We start from the raw sequence: 19,466 nt of genomic DNA, 5'->3' as shown, positions 1-19,466 counted from the left end.
GAGCTGTAATGAGGGTGTGGAAAAATCATCCAGAATAAAATAAGGGAAGTTGCATTTGCTCACCAAAAAACATTCATTTTGATTAATTTTTTTTCTCACAGTGAGGGAGGGTTTAATCATCCAGTGTCTGCCTGACCTCATGTCTCCGGGAACTGCACATTTAGAGATACTTTCAGTTTGCCCACAGACTTTCCCCAAACAACTGACAACTTACCCTGAACCAGTTTTGCAGAGAGTCAGTTCCCAAACTGTACACCCCCTTGAAAATCCCAAACATGCTTCATTCCTGCCTAGGCTGAACCAGGGTTGTTCTTTCCCCCGATACAGCTCCGTGGTGCTGGGAAGGACAAAGTAAAAGATCTTCAGGCATTTCTGACCAGGATTAGGGCATGTTGGCTTCCTCCTCAGGCTGGAAGTGACGATGCTTTGCCACCTCATCCCACCCAGCACCAGCCCCCGTGTGTGAGGTACAGAGCTGGGGCGTTGGGGGGATTTCTGACGTTCCTGTAAAGTGGAAGGATGGCGCCTTCTCCTTTGCAGAAAAGCCCAGTCAGCAACATTTGAGTCAAAGGAGCCCCAAACAGATGGGAGCAAACCCTATATAAAGCAAGCCCAGCTGACTGCAGGGCATTGCAAGCCAGCAGCAACTTTCCCAAGGTAAGTGAGGATAGAGGAATGCTTTCTCTCTCTTTTCTGCTTTAACCAGAAGTAAGATGGGAGCAAAATCCATGCTGTGAAAGCAGGAGCAAAGGAGATGCTACCTGAGATGCCAGCCTGGAGGAAGAGCAGTGGGTGCAGCCCTCGAGGGCTGATAATTCCTCCAACTTTTCTCCCTTTCTCTTCATTTTGCTTTTTTCCACCACTGCACCATCCGATTCCCGTGACTTTCCCTCCCTAGTGCTTTGTGCTGAAGCAATGGGTGCATCTTCACCGCCCTCATTTTCTCTAGTCCATAGAGAGGGGGAGAATCTCTGTTCCCAGATGAGGAGAGAAAGAAAGAAGGGTAGCAGGGAATGGTTTGGTTTTGGTATAACAGGGTTTGGTTTGGTTTCTTCTCCCAGGGCTGTCAGAAGGATGAATTGTCTCCTGGGCCTCTCTGTGCTGTTTGCTTGGCGTAAGTGTCCTCAGTCCCACCAGTCCCATGGCTCCCTGTGCAGTTACATCTGTGGAAATTAGAACCATGCTGGTGATTTCTTCACCTTTTCCCATCACCACCCCTCCCAAATATGCAACATCTCTCCTGCACCAAGCTGGGAACAAATTCCCTCTCCACTGTCTTATAATTTCTAAGACATCACCACCCTGGTGCCAGTTCGGGGGCTGGAGGGATGGAGATGCTGCGAGGGGGCTGGGAATCAGCATGATCCTCCTGATTTTCCTTCCCCAGGCTTGTCCCCAGCCCATGGGAGCCTCTTGCAGCTGCACAACATGATCACGGAGGCGACAGGGAAAAACGCTTTGCTGCACTATGCCTTCTATGGCTGCTACTGCGGCCTGGGGGGCAAGGGGCAGCCCAAGGACGCCTCAGACAGGTGAGAACCCACCTAAAATCCCCCTGTCTGAACACATCCTTGAATATTTTCAAATGTGAGGAGTGAGGGAGGGAAAAGCCCAATCCCTAAAGTTTTGATCTCCCCTGCAGGTGCTGCCAGCTACACGATACCTGCTACCTCAGCCTCCTGAGCCACGACTGTGACGCCAAGAAGCAGAGCTACCACTACAAGGGGCACCACAGCAGCCCCTCCTGCAGTGAGTAGGACCCAGGAAAAGGGGGTGTTAGCCCATCCTAAAGCCAGGTCTGACCCTGGGCTCTCCTCTTCCCACAGGAAAGGACTCCTGGTGTGCTCAGCTCTCCTGTGAGTGTGACCGCAGCCTGGCACTGTGCCTGAAGAGAAACGTCAGGAGCTACAGGAAACGCTACCAGTTCTATCCCAATTACCTGTGCAGGTGATAGGGGTCGAAATTTGGAGCTCCATGCATTCCTGCCTGTACTGCTGTAAATTTAAGTAACATGAAAATAAACAACGTGCTTAAACCACCCTGTCCTCTGAGAGCTGCTGCTGCTGCTGGGCAGGGAGAGAAATCCCTGTAAATAATCAACATCTTCTCAAAACTTTCCAAGAACTCGGGCCCTGCGTCACTCCGGGTTGCAGCCCACGGGGCGAGGGGGGTTGGCCGGTGAGGGAAGGGGCGTAGCACTTGGTGTTTTTCGAACAGAGGAGTAATTTCGGCGCTTTCAGTTCAGAGCCCGCAGGCCAGATACGGAGGGCAGGCTTTCCTCGGGAGGACGGGCTGACAGCGAGGGAGATCCCCCGGTGAGCAAGTGCCCCCTCCCCACCCCCCTGCCATGGAAACAAAAATAGGGGGGGATGTCGGGAGGACATCGGGAACGCTGCCTTCTACTGGGAGGGAAGAAAAGTGTAGGAAAAGTGTCATTGTTCCCAGATAAAAACGCAGTTGGGACGTTGGACCACGGGGGAGAAGTGTCAAAAGTGGTGGGACAGGAGGTGGGACAGGTGGTGGGACATGCTTAGGTGGTGGGATAGGGGGTGGGAACTGCTGGCGTAGTGGACATGAGGACTGTGCTTCGGTGGTGGGACAGGAGGTGGGGGCTATTGAGGTGGTGGGAAACGGGGTGGGGATGCTCAGGTGGTGGAACAGCCTCAGAAACCACTTGCTGTCAGCCAAGAGGCAGCAAAACAAATGTGAGGAGCCCCAGCTGCTTTCTTCATTCCAAATTTTAGGGTGATTTGACCCAATTTTAGAGAGGAAGGTATGCATGGCAGCACCAGCCAAGCTGCCTGGCTGAGCCTGTCCCCTGTTTTTCCTCCCAGGCCCAGGTGAGAGGAAAATGAAGGTCCTGCTGGTGCTGACAATGCTGTTTGCCTGCAGTAAGTGCACCCCCGACCCACACAGACAGGAGCCAGGCCCCATCCCTGTGCCAATGTGCATCCCCAAACTCCTGTGCACTCCTCAGGGGGACTCACTCCTCTCCTCCCTCGTTCCCCAGGCCTCATTTCTGCATATAACTTACAAAAAATATCACTTTTTCTGGCCACTCCAGGTGTGTTCACAGCTCATGGGAAGCACCCACGTACCTTCATACCGGGACTCGAGGGAAGCACTGTAGGAAATCTGACTGCCCACGGATGCTACTCGGGATGGGGCACCTCAAGGGCTTCATTGGACCGGTACAGGCAACGCTGCCCCAGGCACTGACCCCAGAGGGCTAATGCTGGCCCTGGGGTAACCCCAGGGCTGTGCACAACCCCCTCAGCCCACCCCGAAGCTTTGCAAAGTGCAGACCAGGTACTGGGCAGTAGCAGGAAGGGAACAGGTTTTTGGGAAGCAGGGAAAGCTCAGTGCTCACCCCTAATTCCAGCCCCGCAGTCAGTAGGGTGGTGCAGCGACAACTGCCTGATTCATGGGATGGCACCAGTGGAGAGGGATGGTCCTGAGCCAGGATGCTGGGCAGGGCTTGTGCAGGGAAGAAGAGGCATGGGAAGGGCTGGAAAGAGCAGCTGCTGGGCAATTCGGAGCAGAGGATGCAAAGCTGGTGGCTCTTCCTGCCCAGCTCGCAGAGCCTGTGTCAGGTAGGTCAGAAGCAGCCGGTGCCACATTCCCGATGAGTCCAGGCTCTCCTTCTCCCTGCAGGTGCTGCCGGCTCCGTGCCTGTTGCTATGCCAAGCTGGCGGCTCGGCGGTGCCCCGTGGGACCCGTCCAGCCCCTCTCAGCACCCCAGGCAGGAATCTCCACGTGCAGTGAGTCCTCACCCCCTTGCCTTGGGATGCCCCTTTCCAGACCATCTCCCTCTCTTGTGGTGTCCTTTTTTGGGCAGCCCCCGGGAGATACGCCCAAATGAAGGTCTCAGGTGTACTGTGCGGTCCCTGCAGGGTCGGGGACGTGGTGCCAGAGAAGTGCCTGCAGGTGCGAGCGGGCGGCTCTGCTGTGCCGGATGCGCGGCCAGAGGCTGCTCCGGCGCCGCATCAAGTGCCGGGGACGAGCCGGGAGGTGTTGAAGCAAAAAATTCCCTTTGCAAAACCACCTCCGGGCTGATCCGCGAAGGGACGGCGCCAGCAGTGCTTCCCAGCCCTGGCGAGTCTCCTCCTCGGGGCTTTTTGGCTTTGGCACGAGGACAACAACCCTCCGGTGAACTTGCGTCAGTGTCCACTGGATCTGAGGAGGGGGAGCAGCGCTGACGCGATATTTCAGCACAGCAAAAAAAGGGAGGAGTGGACACCTGCCCCTCGTCCCTGTGAGGGGCACAGGGAACCAGCGGGAGTGTCTCCCCTTGGCTCCGGCTCCCCCACAGCCTGTCCGCTCTCTTCGCTTCTTGCTTCACCTTCTGTTGCTCCAAATAAAAACAGAGAGCCCAAGGCAGCAGTTCTCAGTGTGCTGTGACTCAGCTGAGCCCAGAGACCACCCCTCGCCTCTTAGACAGGTTTCCTGTTGAAATACCTGGAAAAAATTACACCTGAGAGGTGACACAATTCCCACCGAGGTGCAGCTGCACCTCTGAACTGTCCCACTTAGCCCCAAGCCTTCAGACTCTGAAAATGTCCATTTTTTTTCTGAGATGGAGAAGTGGAAGCGGGTGGAAGGGCTTGGAGGTCAATGATCCTTGTGAGTCCCTTCCAGCTCGGGATATTCTAAGATTCCCTGAACACCCTGTGCCGGGGTGGCCTGGAGCTTGCCTCACACCAGCGACGAGCAAAACAGACTTCTCACCAGAAAAGAATGTTTTGGCCCGATTCTGCAACAACCCTGAGCAGATCCCTCAGGAAAAAACCTCCCCACTGCACATGTTTTGTGCCCCGCAGGGTTGGCCCCAGGAGGTCTCAGTGCTCCGAACCCCCTTGGGGCTCTGCAATGAAATAAAGCCACAGAAACAGCAACAAAACACTATTTCCCCAGGGGCTGATGCCCAGCTGGAGTTCCCTTCCTGGCTTGCCCCAAAGCTGAAGTCAATGGGGCCAGGCAATATCCCTTACATCAGTGATGCTTCCCACCAGCTGTCACCCAGGAATCAGGCCCCTCCACCCTCCTTTTCCTCCTCCAGCACCACGTAATCCTGGGGAGATGAGGAAAGAGTGGGCGGCCCTTCACCCAGCAGCTGCTGTTTGCAAGGCACAAATCAAGGATCAAATCCTCACCTACAGGATATCCCAGACAGATTTCAGGCCAAGATAAACTCTCCCTTTGTACACTCTGGGTGAATTTTAACTATCCATATATTTTCCTGCTTGGAGGTCTGGCTGTAAAAATCCATTCATACGGAGCTCCAAGTGCTGATGTGTGGGCTCAGACACATGGCAATAAATTGGGTTGGAAAAGTTGTGGGTTTGTACTGTGAAACAAAATCCACATCCTTCCAGGAGGCATTTGGCCCTGTTGGGGCTTATTTCCCTTTTGGAGAAGGGATACTGCAAACCTGGCACAGGTAGAGGGGCTGGGGTGAAGAGGCTTTCACGTGAGGCTCAGCCAGTTTGATAAGAATATACCTTATTTCTCAGTGATAAAACTGGTTGTAGACTCGGAAAATCCTGAATTATGGCAACCCCTGGTTCAGGTCATTAACTCAATGATGTCCAAGGGGTCTGCTTAAATTAGCCCGGAGAGCTGATGAGACAAACATCTCATGCCAGAAGGAGGAACAGATGGTGCTGAGCCAAGTTCCCTTTTCTCACCACCTCTCTGATTCCCACACAAGTCCCTGTTCTCTGCCTCAGTTTCCCTACCAGCCACGGGGGGATTTCCTCCCCTGCCTCAGTGCCTGCCCATGCTGGGGTTCTCCAAAAAGCAGCACAGAGCACTGGGCACTTGCAATATCTGACAGAAGAAGTCTGCTAAATGATTGTTCAGCATCATCTATTTAATTAGAGATTCTCTCAGAGCAAATGACAACCAGCCTCTCTTTTTCCCCTTCCCTTAAACTTGCATTTTTTTCCCCTTATGCTGCCACTTGCCTTCTTTTGCTTCTAAACAAAGGTGAGCTAGACACCTCATGCCATGGGCTCATCTTTTTGAGAGCAAAACACAGTGCCCAGCATACACAGGGAGAGGGACAGAGCATCCCCATGTGCAAGGGGCATTTGGGACCTCAGAAGTCCCCACTACCAAAAACCCCCACCGTATGTGGCCTCAGCTCAGCCCTATCTCCAGCCACAGCCATTCTGGAGGGCCACAGGATCTTCCTTTGCTCCCAGTGTTGCATCTCACTCACTCTGGTAGGTCAGAAGGGGAGGATGCTTTGCACTGGCTGCCTTTTTTCCCTGCCCAGTCAAGTCAGGATGGAAACACTAAGACATAGAATGGTGTTTTCTAGCCAAGACATCAAAAAACTAATATAGGCATCCAGGAAGAAAGTGAATCATGGGATCACAGAATGGTTTGAATTGGAAGGGACTTTAAAGCTCATCTCATTCCACCCCCTGCCATGGGCAGGGAGATCTTCAACTAAGTGGTTCCTATTCTCCCTCAGGTTCTCCCATTTTGCTCAGGGAGGCACTGAGATGCTGAGATACCCAGAGCCATGCATGGAGCTGACCCCAGTCTACCCTACTCATGCCAGTCCACCAAACCCTCCCCTGCCAAGGGCTCCAGCAGTATAAGGCAGCCCACAGCTGGGACCTCCAGCAGCGCCAAGGGACTTGCACACGTAGCAAGAGCAATATGGTGAAGATTGTCAATATGTGCCCTCCAAAGGAGGGGCCTTGCCAAAGGTACACAGTGACTATAAAAGGTGTGACCGGCAGCACGTCAGGTTCACCAAACCCTGGAGCTGCCACTACCAGACATGAAGCTCTTCTCACTTTTCCTCTTCTGTGAGTAACCCCCTGCCAGCTCCCATCGTCCAGGAAAGTCTGGTGCTCACGGGTTCTGTCCATGGAGACAGGAAGGGTGAAAATGCTCATTTTTGCTGTGGAAGGGTAGGATGGGAGGTTGCTTTTTCCAGTGCTCCTAAACAACTTCTCCAGTTGTAGGACTGGCCCTCGCCAGCTGCAACGTGCTCCAGTTTGGAGTGATGATTAAGCACAAGACCGGGAAATCTCTGCTGTCTTACAATGATTACGGCTGTTATTGCGGCTTGGGGGGATCCAAAAAGCCCCTGGATGCCACTGACAGGTAAGCTGGGACCTGGTAAAGGCAGAGCAGGTGTCCCAGCCCTCCCCACATCCCTGGGTACAGCGAGGGGAATCTTGCCCTGCTTCTGGGAGCAGAGAGCAATGAGAAAATTGTTGCTCGTCTTTAAAACCTCTCTAAAAGCATTTTAGCAGCAGTAGCCAATGGGAACGATGCGCGTCGTTGAAGTTCAACCAATGTAGGGTTGTCCCAACTGTCCCCCATCCTGACTTGACCACGGCTTCTGTGCTCTCAGGTGCTGCCATGCCCACAATTGCTGCTATAAGAAGTTGGCTTCCTCACACTGCAGTTCCAAAGTGGTCACCTACAAATACTTCCTCCAGGGAAGCCAAATAACCTGCGGTCAGAGCTGGTACAGGGGCAAAGCTCCAAGTGGGAAGGCACATACCATCCATGCTTGTATTCCAAGGTGTCCTTTAGACCATCCTGGCCTGGCAACCACTCAGAGCAAAGGAGGTGGAAATACAGGGAAAGTGCCAGGAACAGGGCAAATAAATATTTGCTGGATTATGGTGAAGTTTAGAGCTTGGACACCTCCCTAAGGAGGGGCCTTGTCCTTCCCTACAGGCCAAATACTGAGGGTCTGAGGTGACCTTCCCATCCTGGACAGGGACCTGGTACAGCCACCTCGATTCCCCCAAAGCCAACACATTATTTCACAGACCAAAACAAAGCATATCCCTATGATCCAAGCAACTATCCGCACACACCCCAGGGATAAAGTGAATTAAAGGGTCCCTCCAGGGCTAGGTAGCTCCACACACCAGAGGTGAGAGTACCTGAGACACCCCAAATTTAACCCAGGGGGCTGCGTATGCAGTAGGGATGGTCCAAAAAACACCCTGTGACTCTCCCACCCTTTGCCTGCCTCCATGCCCCCCAAATTTTCTTCCAGGAACCGGGAACCAGTGCCAAACAGCGACCTGTGCATGCGACAAGAAGGCAGCTGAGTGTTTCCAGAGGGCAGCTGGGACCTACCACAATTCTTACAAGAATTATCCCAACTTTAAGTGCAAGGGCCGAGCACCCTCCTGCTAAACACACCAGGGTCAAAACCCGACAGAGTCCATGGAAATGGTGGGAGTTCAGCGTTCCCTGCAGCCAGGCAGGACACGGCAGAGCCCTGCGGCACCAAAAAGGCGTCTAGCACCTTTCCCTGGAGTCAGTGCACATGGAAAACCTGCTCCCCATGATTAAACAACTCATAAAAATGGAAACCCTACATATAAAGATACATTTTCAAAGGAAATTTGTAAAGCATCTCCAGGGTTGTGTTTTGGGAATCAATGGTGGAAGGCTAGGAAGCAGCATGGAGCCTCAGAATTGTTTTTCTGAAGTCAATATTTATGCCTGCACAATGTTTTGCATCTTTTTCTTAAAAAATTGACCAGAAGTGACATTTTAGCAACCAACTAGGAAATCTTAAGAGCTACAGAGAAAAAAAAAAAAAAAAAAGACCACAGAAAGAGTGAGTGGCTGCTGCACCCTAAACCAGGCTCCAACCCCAGCTTCCCTCTGAGAGCTTGGCCTCAATCCAGCCCCATCCTGTTCCTAATGACCATTTAAGCAATTAACATCACTGCAGGAATGGGGGAGTTCAGTGGTGGAGTCTCAGGGGTTTAGCGTGACCTTTTCTTGCACCCCATCTCCAGCAAGTCCAGACAGGTCTCCTCAGGTTGCCACTCGCTGCAGCTACCTCATCCCTCACCAGAACTGCACATGATCCCAAATAAGCCCTAATTATCTCTAACAAGCCAGGGCTGGCTGTCCCACAGCCCCAAGCCTTGATGGAGGTACTTCTAGCTTTAAGGCTTCCTCTGGAGATGCGTTCTGCTTAAAATAAAGGAGTTTTAAGGGTAATTTCTTTGAGTTTCACCTCAGCACCAGGAGGCTCCTGCCTGACTCCAGTGTTTCATCACAAGCAACACCCCCACCCCACCCTCACATTCCCACAGTACATGTGGTATCTTTATAACTCCAAACCACTCGTTTCTACTCATTTCCTATAGCCACTAAAGGATTTTGAGAGAAGAGCTGGGACAGAGCCAATGCTGCCCTCTAAGGCTGGTTCCTGCAACCAGGCAGCACCAAGGAAAGTCCCCACAGCTCAACACCAGCACAAATCATCTCTCTTGTATCCAACACTGGAGTATGGAATGCTTTTCATGCACAGTTTCCCTCCTGTTCTGCAGTTCCTGAAGCTGTGCAGATGTGGATACCATGAATGTCATGGCAAAGCTGTGAGATAACCAACAGGAAGCTCCCAAGAAGGAAAAAAGGATGGGAGACATGGAGCAGCAGAGGCAGAAAACTCTCCCATACATAGAAACACTTATGGAGGTCATCCAAAACCTGGCTAAATGCTTAAAACTTCCAGTTCAACTGAACTCCTGATCTGCAGGATTTGGGAAAAATAAGCCAAGGGAACATTATGTAGGTAGATAGGATGCAGGGAAAGTGGCTGTGCTACATCATCCTGCTGTGCAGTCGCCCTTGAGAGCCTGATGGTAACCCCACTGCTGATCCAGCAGCAGCCAAAACACCCTCAGAGATGTCAGCCAGCAGCTAATAACAAAGAGTCATCCTCCTCAGATCTCAAGGGAATATCCAGTGCTTACTGTCCATTCTTGGACCATGGATTACGAAGTTCCACCAACAAGTAAACACGAGCTATGAATCATGATGTGCCTCTGCTCTTGTTTCTTGCCTCCCCTTCCTCCTGCAAGGAAAAGCCATGACCTGTTTACAAAGCAAATTCTCTACATAAAAGTGAGTTCCATGAGGAATGTTGCATAAAGATTCCCTAGAAAAAAAAAAATTACAGATTGGGAAGGTGGAAACTTCAACAGGAAAATTTAAAACAGATAAAATAAGTTTTAACATCTTTTGATACACAGTGGTTGTGCAGGCACAAAGCTATCCTGGCAGAAATAGGGAATTTGGCAGAAAAGGGAATTTGACTGCTCTATCATGATTTAAGAACCCAGCACACTAAGAGTTTATTTTAATCATATTACACTTGGAAACGAAAGCATTTTCAGCTCCAGATTTGGTTCCAGATATTGGTGGCCATGAGTTGCTCACCAGCCTCTCTCTCTGCTTTTTGTGCTGCTGGTGCAGAACTGCCCTTTCATCCTGGACACAATGGGATGAGGTTTGAGTTCCCTCCACACCTACAGAAGCTCAGCCGTCAGGACACCTCCCTTCACAGCTCTCAGGCTCCAAGAAACAATGATCCTTTTATCAGCTCTAGCTCAGGAGGACAAAAAAGCAATTCATTAAGATCACACCTCTTATTCCAAGTGTACAACTGCAAATTCTTTCTTATTTTTTCAAACCTGCAGAACCCATCTGCATTTCAAACCAAAATACAGCTGGGCAGGACACAGGTGATACACGTACCTGAACTGCCTTGCTACACCTACTGTCACAACTGATCACACACTGAAGTGATTTGCACTTCCTCCCCACTAAGCTGTGAGTTGCCTCTCTTTCCACTACTGTAAAACTTATTGTCTTGGAGAAAAGGAATTCCTAAACCAGGAATTCTTACAGGAGAGCCTTCTTTTTATTCTTCAACTAACAGCAGCAGAGCACACGATGTACCAGCTCTTGGCAGTTCAGTAAAAAAAGGCATTTATATTTTCATGCTGATTTATAAACTTCAAAGCACACATAGATTTATTTTTTTTTCAAAAGCAACGTTCCTTACTTTCAAAAAATCCCCTTCACCTCTGCCCTGGCTGATGAGGTGTCTCCTGCTGTTGTGTAAGTGCATGTGTGCTTTCTTCAAGCTTAGTGCTCGTCACAAATCCAAAAACCTGAGTAATGCTGAAACACTGGGAGCCATAAATCCAGAGCTGAATCCCACAGTCCAAGGTGAAAACCTTGGTCCAAATCCTCAGTCCTACAGTGGAAATTATCACTGGAGTCAAGCTGTACATCCTACTTGGTGACCTCACCAAAATGGAATTTAAGATGGAAAAATTCTACCCTGGAAAAAGGTTGATTTATGAAGTGAAACAGGCAGGTTTCCCAGGGAGTACTGCTGCTTGGAAGCTTGTTCCCAGGACTCTTGTTCCTTTAGCTACACTAATGTAATTTGGAGACTAACGCCTATCAAGTTCCTATCTTGGACTAAAGCTCTGGAGTAGCCCAAAAGCTCCAAAATATGACAAAGGGGATGAGATTCCAGGTGTCCAAGTAACAACGCTCACCAGAAATCTCCTGCCTGCTCCTGTCACATTTTACAGCCTCATCAACCATCACCAGATCAGATGAGTTGGCTCTGCACTGGTATTACTATTTTGGGTGGGTTTATGTCTCTCTACAGGTCTCAGGTAGCAAAGGAGCTGGTCCCAAACTTCAGCAAGCATGGATGCAGCAATCCCATTCTCCCTTTACGTATTAATCGCTTCTGAACGAGGGCCAACAGTTCTAGTGAGATTAAAACTTGTCACTTCATTCCTGCCTGGCAAAGAAAAGAGGAATGTCATGTTTGAGACAGTCCTGGCTGACACACTTTGCTTTGGAAAGGATTCTGAGACTTCATTCACTTCATTTAAATTTAAATAGAAAAAACCCCACCAAAGTTGTTCCTGAGTTGAGATTTGTTAAGCTTTCCCTGACAGAAAGGTAAAATAAAGCTTTTCCAAGCATAAGCAAGTAAAAAAAAAAAAAAATCCAGGCACATCAAGAGATGTCAAAGCAAATGTGACACTGCTATGTGAAAAAAATCTTCTCACCTTCATCTAACTCCAAAATTACAAACCCAAGTCTCTACTTTTTAAGTTCAAACAACTCTTCTCACACACAGGTTGATGCAGAATCACTGAGTAACTGTCCTCCCCGCAACCAAAGGAACAGAAATTTCTCTTGTCCTTGAAAACCTCCGCAGAAACCGATTTTAGGGTAACAAAGGGTGCCTGGAAATTTGCTCAGGGGGAGTTTTGTCTTCATCAGTTTTATTTGCTTTTCTCCCCAGAGTACTCAGCACACACTCAGTCATATGTTTAGGGCTGCCATGGTCTTCACCAAGGTGATGTGGTTGGTGGGGTCTGTCTCTGTCCTGTTGTCTGCACAGTTGTTCTTCCTGGCCAAGACCTTCTGCTGGTGCCTCTCCTCCTGCCGCTTCTTCTTCTCCAGCCTCTGCTGCTCCTTCTTCTGTTTTTTAGCTACCTGAAAGGGAAGGGTGAAAACACAAAGTTCAAATCACACTTCTTTTGCTAACACACTGGAAAGGAGACGAGCAGATATCAAGGCAGCAGCCAGAGAACATTCCTAACTATTTATGAGGACTTTATTTCAGGCTGTTTTGGGAAGAGTGCCACAAGTCACTAGGAAATGTTTGTTATCAGAGAAGTCACAGCTGCAGCAATGATAAAATGCAGTGAGCAGAAACTCTTTTTGATTGGAAGAAAGGAGTTGCTGAGTAAGCCATCCCCTAATTCTTAAAGGGTGCTCACATCAAATCCCCCTCACACACACCTGTGGGTTCCTGCTGGCTTGGTTCTCTCCACTGGATCCAGCCTGTCCTTTGTTGTTTCCTGTTTCACTTTGATCCAAGCTCTGATTTCCAAAGATTCTTGAACCGCTTCCATTCTCCTCCCACAGTGTTTTGCTGCAGGATTTCTGATCCCTGCTCTGGGGTTTCTGCTGCTCCTCGGTACCTACCAACAACAGGTTTTCCTCAGACACTCTACCCAGGAGCTGTCGCGCCGTCAGCCAACTCCTTCTTCCTGAATTTCTGGAGCAGTGGGTTTTTTTGGAAGCTGGATTGAGGCTGCCCTCACTAACAACCTTCCTGAGCACAGAAGGCTGAAGTGGGAGCACACAACAGCAAACCTCATCTGTCCTGCTGCTGTCCCCAGGGAACATGGACATCACGTTCACCTGAAGCCCCAGGTGACAAACTCTGAGAACTCACTTGTTCCTTCTCCTTCCTTCACTTGTAAGATGGCAAATATTGCAGATTCTGTGTTGTAATCCTCTGCTTCCAGGACGTGGCTTACTAAATCCATGTCCTGTCCACAAGAGAAGGAGAACACTGAAAGAGTTCAAATCTCTGACACACATTCACTTAACAACCACCTGCACCACAGAGAGGGGGCTCCTGCTTTTATGATTGTTCAATTAATGCTTCATTTCTGAAAAAGGTGAGGGGGGAACCCTTAAATTCCTGAAGATATCAAGAAAAAGGAATATGCTCTTTCAGCATAATTGTTTCACTCTTGGCCCTTTCTGTTCTAAGCATTTGCACAGTAACAACAGCCAAGAGTCACAGATTATCCAGTTATGTGGGATATTCAACATCCTCAAATTATTTCAAATCTTACGGGATTTGTTTCCAAGTGAATTTTCTGACAGATTGCAAGACAAGCTTTCCAGAATTATTAGGTATCCACAGAGAGTAGGTATTTCATCTGCATTTAAGGGTTGACTCTAGGATGAAATCCATCCTAGTTTAGGGCTGTGGTACTGAAATTGTTCAAGGTGAGCATTTTTTAGAATTTTTCCCAGGACTACTTTCATGTATCAAGGACATTTGAACATTAAGCACAAAAAGGCTCCTCAGTACTTACTGAACACCCTGTTGCATTGCACACTTTTTGTACAGCATTTTCCATTTCCGCTTCGGTCTCATCCTCAGAATCACCCTTCTGTGGCTCCACTTCCTCTGTCTTATTTGCATTGTTTTTGCAAAGCATCTGAAGAAAAGCAAAGCCCAGCAGATAACACAGCATGCAATCAAAAAAAATATCTAATAAATGTAATTATTATTGAACACTTTTCTCAGAAACATTGTGTGTCAAAGCATTTTGGAAATATCGTAACTTCCATCATCACTGGAGGTTTCCCCTCTCTCCTGCACTACTCTCATGTACTGCATCACCATGAATGCCAATAAACAAGCTTATAAATGGGCTAATTTTAATACGATACAATCATATACCTGTGTGCAGAGACCCTCAAGCACAGCACATGATCAAAAAGTGACATATGAAGAGGACAACTGCATCCAGATGTTGCATTTCCAGCTCTTTCCTCCCTTCCTTTTGTTTTCCCACTTGAGGTGCATGAATATGTAATTTAGATGTGGTTGCTTCCAGACAGCCCACACCACAGCATTAGGTTTGGGATTGATTTCCAGGCCAGAAGTTGGAATCCTTCACAGCCTTTCTCAGGAGAGCTGGTGGCAGGAGCTACAACGACCTCAGGGCTTTGCTAACCCAGCATGACACAGGGACTACACTCTTCCCCTCAATCCCAAGACAAGTGAGAAAGGAAATCAACTGCCAACATTCATCAGCTTTATTTATCACCCACAGCTGGCTCAGGCAATTCTGTGACAACCAACCTCCATCTGAAGATATGCCGGAGCTTCTGAGTCATCGTTGATCCTCCTCACGCTGTCATAGTGCTCCCCGTAACGATAAGCAATGTGCAGCTCCCTCACATTGCTCTTGTCTGTGCCCCGGATCTACACAAAAGAAATAAACTGCAAATGAGGATTTGGAATCAACCTCAGCATCGGATTTGTCCAAGTATTAATTTTCTTGGGCAGGAAGTGAGTACGTCACTACCGAAGTTTTATAAACAGGAAGAGTTGACCTAAAAATTCAGCTATGTCTCCATTAACAACAGAGCTTCTGCCTCAAGGAGAAGGTTTGAAAGCCAGATACTTAACGTTGGTCAGTTGTATAACAAACAAAACGTGGGATGAAGATATTTCTGTGGAAAGCTCAGAACTATTTCCTAAACTTTCCACAGCAGCTATCACTTTTACGACCATCTTCCCACATCCAACTTCAGCAATGCTCCTAGGGAATGTACAGTATCATTCTCCCCTGAAACATGAGGAAAGAGAGTCCATTCAAGTGATGACCACAGTGGAAACAGTTACCCAGAATAAGTTTTGATCTGCAGCTGGGACAAGATGCTTTTTTAACAGGATTCCAAGTGGCTGTGTTTTGTTTTTAAAAGAAAGCCACTCCATAAAAATGTATTAACTCTACTCAGGAACACTGTTAACAATCAAATGTCCCTTGGCTTTGTCAGCACCAAATACAGCAGTTTCCACAGAAAACTCCTGCTCTGATATTATCTGCACTGACAGCAAGAATAATTCCTACCCTGATCATCAAACTGTTAGCTAAGAGCTACCCAGCATTCCAGCTCCTGCCAGGAATGCAGAAAATCCCACTGCACTTGCAAACCTCCTTGGCTTGACGTGTCAGCCTGAGTTCACAGGCCTGACAGCTCTCCTGGAGCAGATGTCAGTAAGCAAAGGACAAGAACTGCTTTGCTTTAAGGCTACAGAGTTTCTCAACCCTTTTATGTCTATGAATCGCCTTATCTCCACTCCCAGACCATGCACCAAGTCACCTTTCAACCCTGTCTGTGGTTTGTGCTGCACTCATAACTTCAGGTTTCCCAACAATAATTCTCCATTCATCTATTTCACACTTACTTTTAGATTCCAACTCAACACTTGGTTCTATTAACTCCTGCTTTTTATCCTATTAGGTTATTCAACATGTTGGAATTCAGTAAGCTTTCTTTTCCTCTGTCAGTGCTTGAATAGGTATCTAACAAATCCCAAAGCTCTTGAAAGATTATTCTGCAAATTAGCCAATTTAGCTCTCATTAGAGAAGCTCTCTCCACTCTGGAGCAAGTCCAGAGGAGTCCACCAAGATAATCAGAAGGATGGAGCAGCTCTCCCATGAGGAAAGGCTGAGAGAGCTGGGATTGTTCAGCCTGGAGAAGAGAAGACTCCTGAGTGACCTAATTGTGGCCTCCCAGTACCTGAAGGAGCCAACAAATAAGATGGAGAGACTTTGGACAAGGCCTGAAGTGTCAGGACAAGGGAGAATGGCTTCAAACTGCCAGAGGGCAGGGTTAGATGGGATATTGGGAAGGAATTCCTCCCTGTGAGGGTGGGCAGGCCCTGGCACAGGTTGCCCAGAGAAGCTGTGGCTGCCCCATCCCTGGAAGTGTCCAAGGCCCAGATGGACAGGGCTTGGAGCAACCTGGACTAGTGGAAGGTGTCCCTGCCCATGGCAGGGGGTTTATGGTCCCTTCCAACCCAAAGCATTCTGTGGTTCTATGAATATGCTGGACCGTAAGTAAAAGCTGCAGATCTAAATCATGCCCAGCTAACTACAGCTACTGCTCGGTTTTGACAGATCAGGAAGTTTTCACACTGTTTATATTCATCAGCGAAAAATGAGGCCAAAATGTAGAAATGTTTTTTCTCACCTGCCACAGTGGAGCATAGAGCTGATGAATAACCACATTGATTTGATTGTTCCTTGCAAAGGCCACAATAGCATCATTGCCAGCAAAGGTCCCAGGCTTGGCCAGATTGGTAACTAAAGGAAAAAAACATTTAGAAGAGTTAGAAACCTAGTTTCTGACACTTCCAAAAGCACTGGAGGGATAACAAGTAGTGAAATTTCAACACGAGCACAATAAATTCTGGAAAGGAAATCCCACCTGTGAAACAGTGAGTGTTCAGGCAAGACTTTGGCAGCAACAGAAGTTAATGCACTTAAATGATCACAGAAATCTCTAAAAAAAAGCAGCACACCCTTAGACTAAGCAAGGCCCCTGTCTCTGTTAGCTCAGAAGGAAGAGTGCCACGTACTAAGTGACCAAACCACTTCCATGCATCACTTGCATAGTACCTGGCACATCCTCAAAGCTGGTGGGACAAAGGCTGTATTCACCTCTGCTTTGGGTCTTCCCCTGGATTCCCAGTATGAAACATTAAGTGCCAAGGAGAATGAAACCCAAAGAAATCAGTCACTTACCAAAACAGCCAAATACCCATGAGCATTCAAGGAGAACTAGACAATTTTTCTGAAGTTCCTTTTGCAAACACTAAATTTTTTTTTACTCCTTCCTTTTTTTGCCTCTCATTCCTTCTCCAAGTTTCTCCTAAATTTAAACAATTTCCAAGACAAATTTAATGCAAGTTTAACAGCTCATCTTTCTACAGCATTGACAGAGACAGAAATGCAAAGGATTTGTAAAAACCAGAGAGGAGCCCTGACATAGTTCTGGGATGAGAAACTGGTGAGTAAGAAGGTGATCCAAGGAGATGGAATCCCACTACACAATAAGCCCTCCCATGCGTGCTCTGTGGAGCCCATACCGTGTTTCTCAAAGGGCACATCATCCTCCACAAATGGCTCAAAGTCCTCCCTCCGCTTCACCATGTAATCCACTGTTTCCTGCCGATGCCTCAGGTGGTTCCTGGAGTGCCCCTCAAGCTGGTCACCCAGGGCCCGAAACAAGCAGTTGCTGTCAAAAGAGAAACCACAAGTTGGCATGTCTGAGGCACAGCATTAAACAAACACCCGGTGCAAAAGGAATATGGTTTTAAAGGGAAAAGAGAGCTATGCCCAGTTTGTTTATCAAGGATATGAATATGAAACAGCACCTATTCTCTGTACTTGAACAGCTTCTGCTACTGCAATGGCTGGTAAGAGTGATCACGTCATCAGAGGTGGTAAAAGTGCTAGGTGGGTGGGTGGGCCAAACTGTCTTAAACTGACACTGGGACAAGTGACATAATGCAACAAAGGGCAAACCAACGACCTGCTGAGCCATTTCTCAGCAGAAACATCTGATGCTCCTTTCACCCAATCACTTATGGACCGTCCTATGCTCTGCACAGCTGGTCCGTGGAGCCCTTAGCTCTCCTGGGGAACAGGGCTGGGACTGGCAGGGTCCTCAGGCTCTACAGAAACATGGAGCAGAGCAGAGCCCCCTGATCCTTGTAGGGTTCAGTGGGGAAGTTCTCAACCCTGCAGAGCACTGGCCCCCCCATCCCCGCCGCAAATCAGGCGAAGATGGCCCTCAGCGCCCGGGAGGATGCAGACTCCCCACCCCTGGGGGGACGAATCCCCAGCCCCCGGGGGTCACACGGTTCCCTCTACCCGGGAGGTGAAAGCCCTCGGCCCCCGAGAACACAGATCCCCCACAACCGGGAAGGAGGAAGCCCTCTGCCTCCGGGGGCTGGAGCCCCGGGGAATCGCCGGCCCCGGGGGTGCCGGGGAGACCTGTCGCGGCGCTCACCCATCGCCCGGCACCTCCCGCAGCTTGAGGCCGAGGGCCCGGAGCTGCCCGGCGAGGCCGCCGCCGCCGCCGCCGCCGCCCGGTGCAGGGCCCGGGGCCGATCCGGCGGGGGGGTTGCGGGGCCGTCGGCCCTTCCTGGCCCCGGCGGGCCGGGCCTTGGCCGCCTGTTTGCGGGACATCCCAGACGGGGCGCCGGGAGCGGGCACGTGACCGCGACACCGGGAGCGTCACGTGACCGCGGCACCGGCGGAGGTCACGTGGTGGCGACATCGGGAGAGTCGCGTGACCACGGCACGCGGAGCAGGGCACGTGACCGGCCATCCCGGGGGATTCCTGCAGAAGGAGGAAGAGCAGAGGAGGGGGCCCTGGAGGGAAACTGGAGCTGGGAATCACAGGGTGGGAATTGCGAAGGGAAGGAGGGTGCAGCCGAGCCTCGGGAGCAGTGCATCCGCGGGGAAAAGCCGGGGAGGGCTGCGAGAAGCAGCACCGCAGATCACTAACACTGTGCCCAAGGCTGCCAGATTCCAGCTAATTAGCTTCTACTGCTAATTGCACTAATGCCTCTCCCTGCTGCCCAGCAGAGCTCCCGCCCCTCACCGAGAAGTCCTGCCGTGACCACACGGGTGGGCGCCTTCTGCCCCCGTTATAAGCCAGGACGAACCGCTCCGGACTGTGTCTGTTCAACCTCAGATCACCGCTCCGAAGCGAACTAAGAGGAGATTAAGGGGGTGAGAGAATGGATTACCCACGAGGTGGCACCAGGAGAACACGGCTGAGAGCAGCAGCAGGTCGGGACAGCTAAGACTGCAACTATTAATTAGATGTGATAAAGCTCATAAACTGAACCTTCACGTCTTGTTTCCTCAGGCGCTGAGGGAAACTCCTCAGAGGGGGCTGGAGAAGGGGCACAGCAAGAACACTGATGACTTGTCCAGAGTAGGGCTCTTGGGGAGGATTCCCTGCCATCCTTGACACCACAGCTCTTCCACTCGTCCCACAGCAACTGGTTTAAGTCACCCACCACCAGCACCCATCAAGGCTCTGCCCCACGATTCTAGTCTTCCTTGCCCTGCTTTTCTCTGCCAGTATCGCAACAGAAGGGGTCTGATATTGCCCAAGTCTAGAGGAGCCCACCAAGGTGGTCAGAGGAGCACTTCTCTCATGAGAAAACCTGGAGAAGAGTAGGCTCCGGGGTTACCTAATTGTGGCCTTCCGGGACCTGAAGGAGCTGACAAGAAAG

The 19,466-nt window shown here is 49.8% G+C and overlaps 4 protein-coding genes across 6 annotated transcripts; 3 read left to right on the top strand and 1 right to left on the bottom strand.

Annotated features, from left to right (window-relative positions):
* Positions 1 to 889: 889 nt before the first annotated feature.
* LOC113959186 (basic phospholipase A2 daboxin P-like) lies at positions 890 to 1,951 on the top strand. The gene is made up of 4 exons (XM_027668045.1): positions 890 to 1,114; positions 1,388 to 1,532; positions 1,643 to 1,749; positions 1,827 to 1,951. Exons 1-4 carry the CDS (start codon positions 916 to 918, stop codon positions 1,949 to 1,951), a joined length of 576 nt encoding a protein of 191 aa, XP_027523846.1. The 5' UTR covers positions 890 to 915.
* A 218-nt stretch (positions 1,952 to 2,169) lies between these two features.
* On the top strand, positions 2,170 to 4,418 carry LOC113959188 (basic phospholipase A2 A-like). The gene is made up of 5 exons (XM_027668049.1): positions 2,170 to 2,315; positions 2,835 to 2,891; positions 3,065 to 3,191; positions 3,655 to 3,761; positions 3,894 to 4,418. The coding sequence occupies exons 2-5, from the start codon at positions 2,852 to 2,854 to the stop codon at positions 4,016 to 4,018; spliced, it is 399 nt and encodes a 132-aa protein (XP_027523850.1). The 5' UTR covers positions 2,170 to 2,315; positions 2,835 to 2,851; the 3' UTR covers positions 4,019 to 4,418.
* A 2,552-nt stretch (positions 4,419 to 6,970) lies between these two features.
* On the top strand, positions 6,971 to 8,269 carry PLA2G2E (phospholipase A2 group IIE; the record flags this gene model as incomplete). The annotated part of the gene is made up of 3 exons (XM_027668050.1): positions 6,971 to 7,125; positions 7,379 to 7,485; positions 8,039 to 8,269. Coding segments are annotated over 3 exons (405 nt in total), but the record flags the coding sequence as incomplete, so codon positions are not given.
* Positions 8,270 to 10,762: 2,493 nt separating this feature from the next.
* Positions 10,763 to 18,432, bottom strand: OTUD3 (OTU deubiquitinase 3). Of its 3 annotated transcripts, none has more exons than XR_003531724.1 (9): positions 18,227 to 18,432; positions 17,301 to 17,449; positions 16,403 to 16,515; positions 14,501 to 14,623; positions 13,725 to 13,850; positions 13,070 to 13,166; positions 12,631 to 12,812; positions 11,889 to 12,321; positions 10,763 to 11,614 (listed from the first exon to the last, which is right to left on the bottom strand). XR_003531724.1 is itself a non-coding variant. In XM_027668037.1 (8 exons), the coding sequence occupies exons 1-8, from the start codon at positions 18,403 to 18,405 to the stop codon at positions 12,148 to 12,150; spliced, it is 1,143 nt and encodes a 380-aa protein (XP_027523838.1). In that variant the 5' UTR covers positions 18,406 to 18,432; the 3' UTR covers positions 11,736 to 12,147. The 3 variants fall into 3 exon arrangements, 1 of the variants encoding a protein (XP_027523838.1); XR_003531725.1 differs by having other exon boundaries at positions 10,763 to 11,610; XM_027668037.1 differs by lacking the exon at positions 10,763 to 11,614 and having other exon boundaries at positions 11,736 to 12,321.
* Between the last annotated feature and the right edge of the window lie 1,034 nt (positions 18,433 to 19,466).

This window comes from Corapipo altera, unplaced genomic scaffold (assembly GCF_003945725.1).
Source record: "Corapipo altera isolate COAL_440 unplaced genomic scaffold, ASM394572v1 80, whole genome shotgun sequence".
NCBI classification, from domain to species: domain Eukaryota; kingdom Metazoa; phylum Chordata; class Aves; order Passeriformes; family Pipridae; genus Corapipo; species Corapipo altera.
The sequence above is the reverse complement of the archived record's forward strand: the minus strand, read 5'-3'. Positions and strand labels throughout refer to the sequence as shown.

Excerpts from the sequence above, each read along its gene's own strand:
- LOC113959186 (XM_027668045.1), top strand. The coding sequence starts at position 916 with ATGGGTGCATCTTCACCGCCCTCATTTTCTCTAGTCCATAGAGAGGGG. Across the intron at positions 1,115-1,387 it reads CTCTGTGCTGTTTGCTTGGC|GCTTGTCCCCAGCCCATGGG; the intron begins GTAAGTGTCCTC and ends TTCCTTCCCCAG. Across the intron at positions 1,750-1,826 it reads CCACAGCAGCCCCTCCTGCA|GAAAGGACTCCTGGTGTGCT; the intron begins GTGAGTAGGACC and ends CTCTTCCCACAG.
- LOC113959188 (XM_027668049.1), top strand. The coding sequence starts at position 2,852 with ATGAAGGTCCTGCTGGTGCTGACAATGCTGTTTGCCTGCA. Across the intron at positions 2,892-3,064 it reads GACAATGCTGTTTGCCTGCA|GTGTGTTCACAGCTCATGGG; the intron begins GTAAGTGCACCC and ends TGGCCACTCCAG. Across the intron at positions 3,192-3,654 it reads TCAAGGGCTTCATTGGACCG|GTGCTGCCGGCTCCGTGCCT; the intron begins GTACAGGCAACG and ends TTCTCCCTGCAG.
- OTUD3 (XM_027668037.1), bottom strand. The coding sequence starts at position 18,405 with ATGTCCCGCAAACAGGCGGCCAAGGCCCGGCCCGCCGGGGCCAGGAAG. Across the intron at positions 12,813-13,069 it reads GAAGGAAGGAGAAGGAACAA|GTACCGAGGAGCAGCAGAAA; the intron begins GTGAGTTCTCAG and ends TGTTGTTGGTAG. Across the intron at positions 12,322-12,630 it reads AAGCCAGCAGGAACCCACAG|GTAGCTAAAAAACAGAAGAA; the intron begins GTGTGTGTGAGG and ends CTTCCCTTTCAG.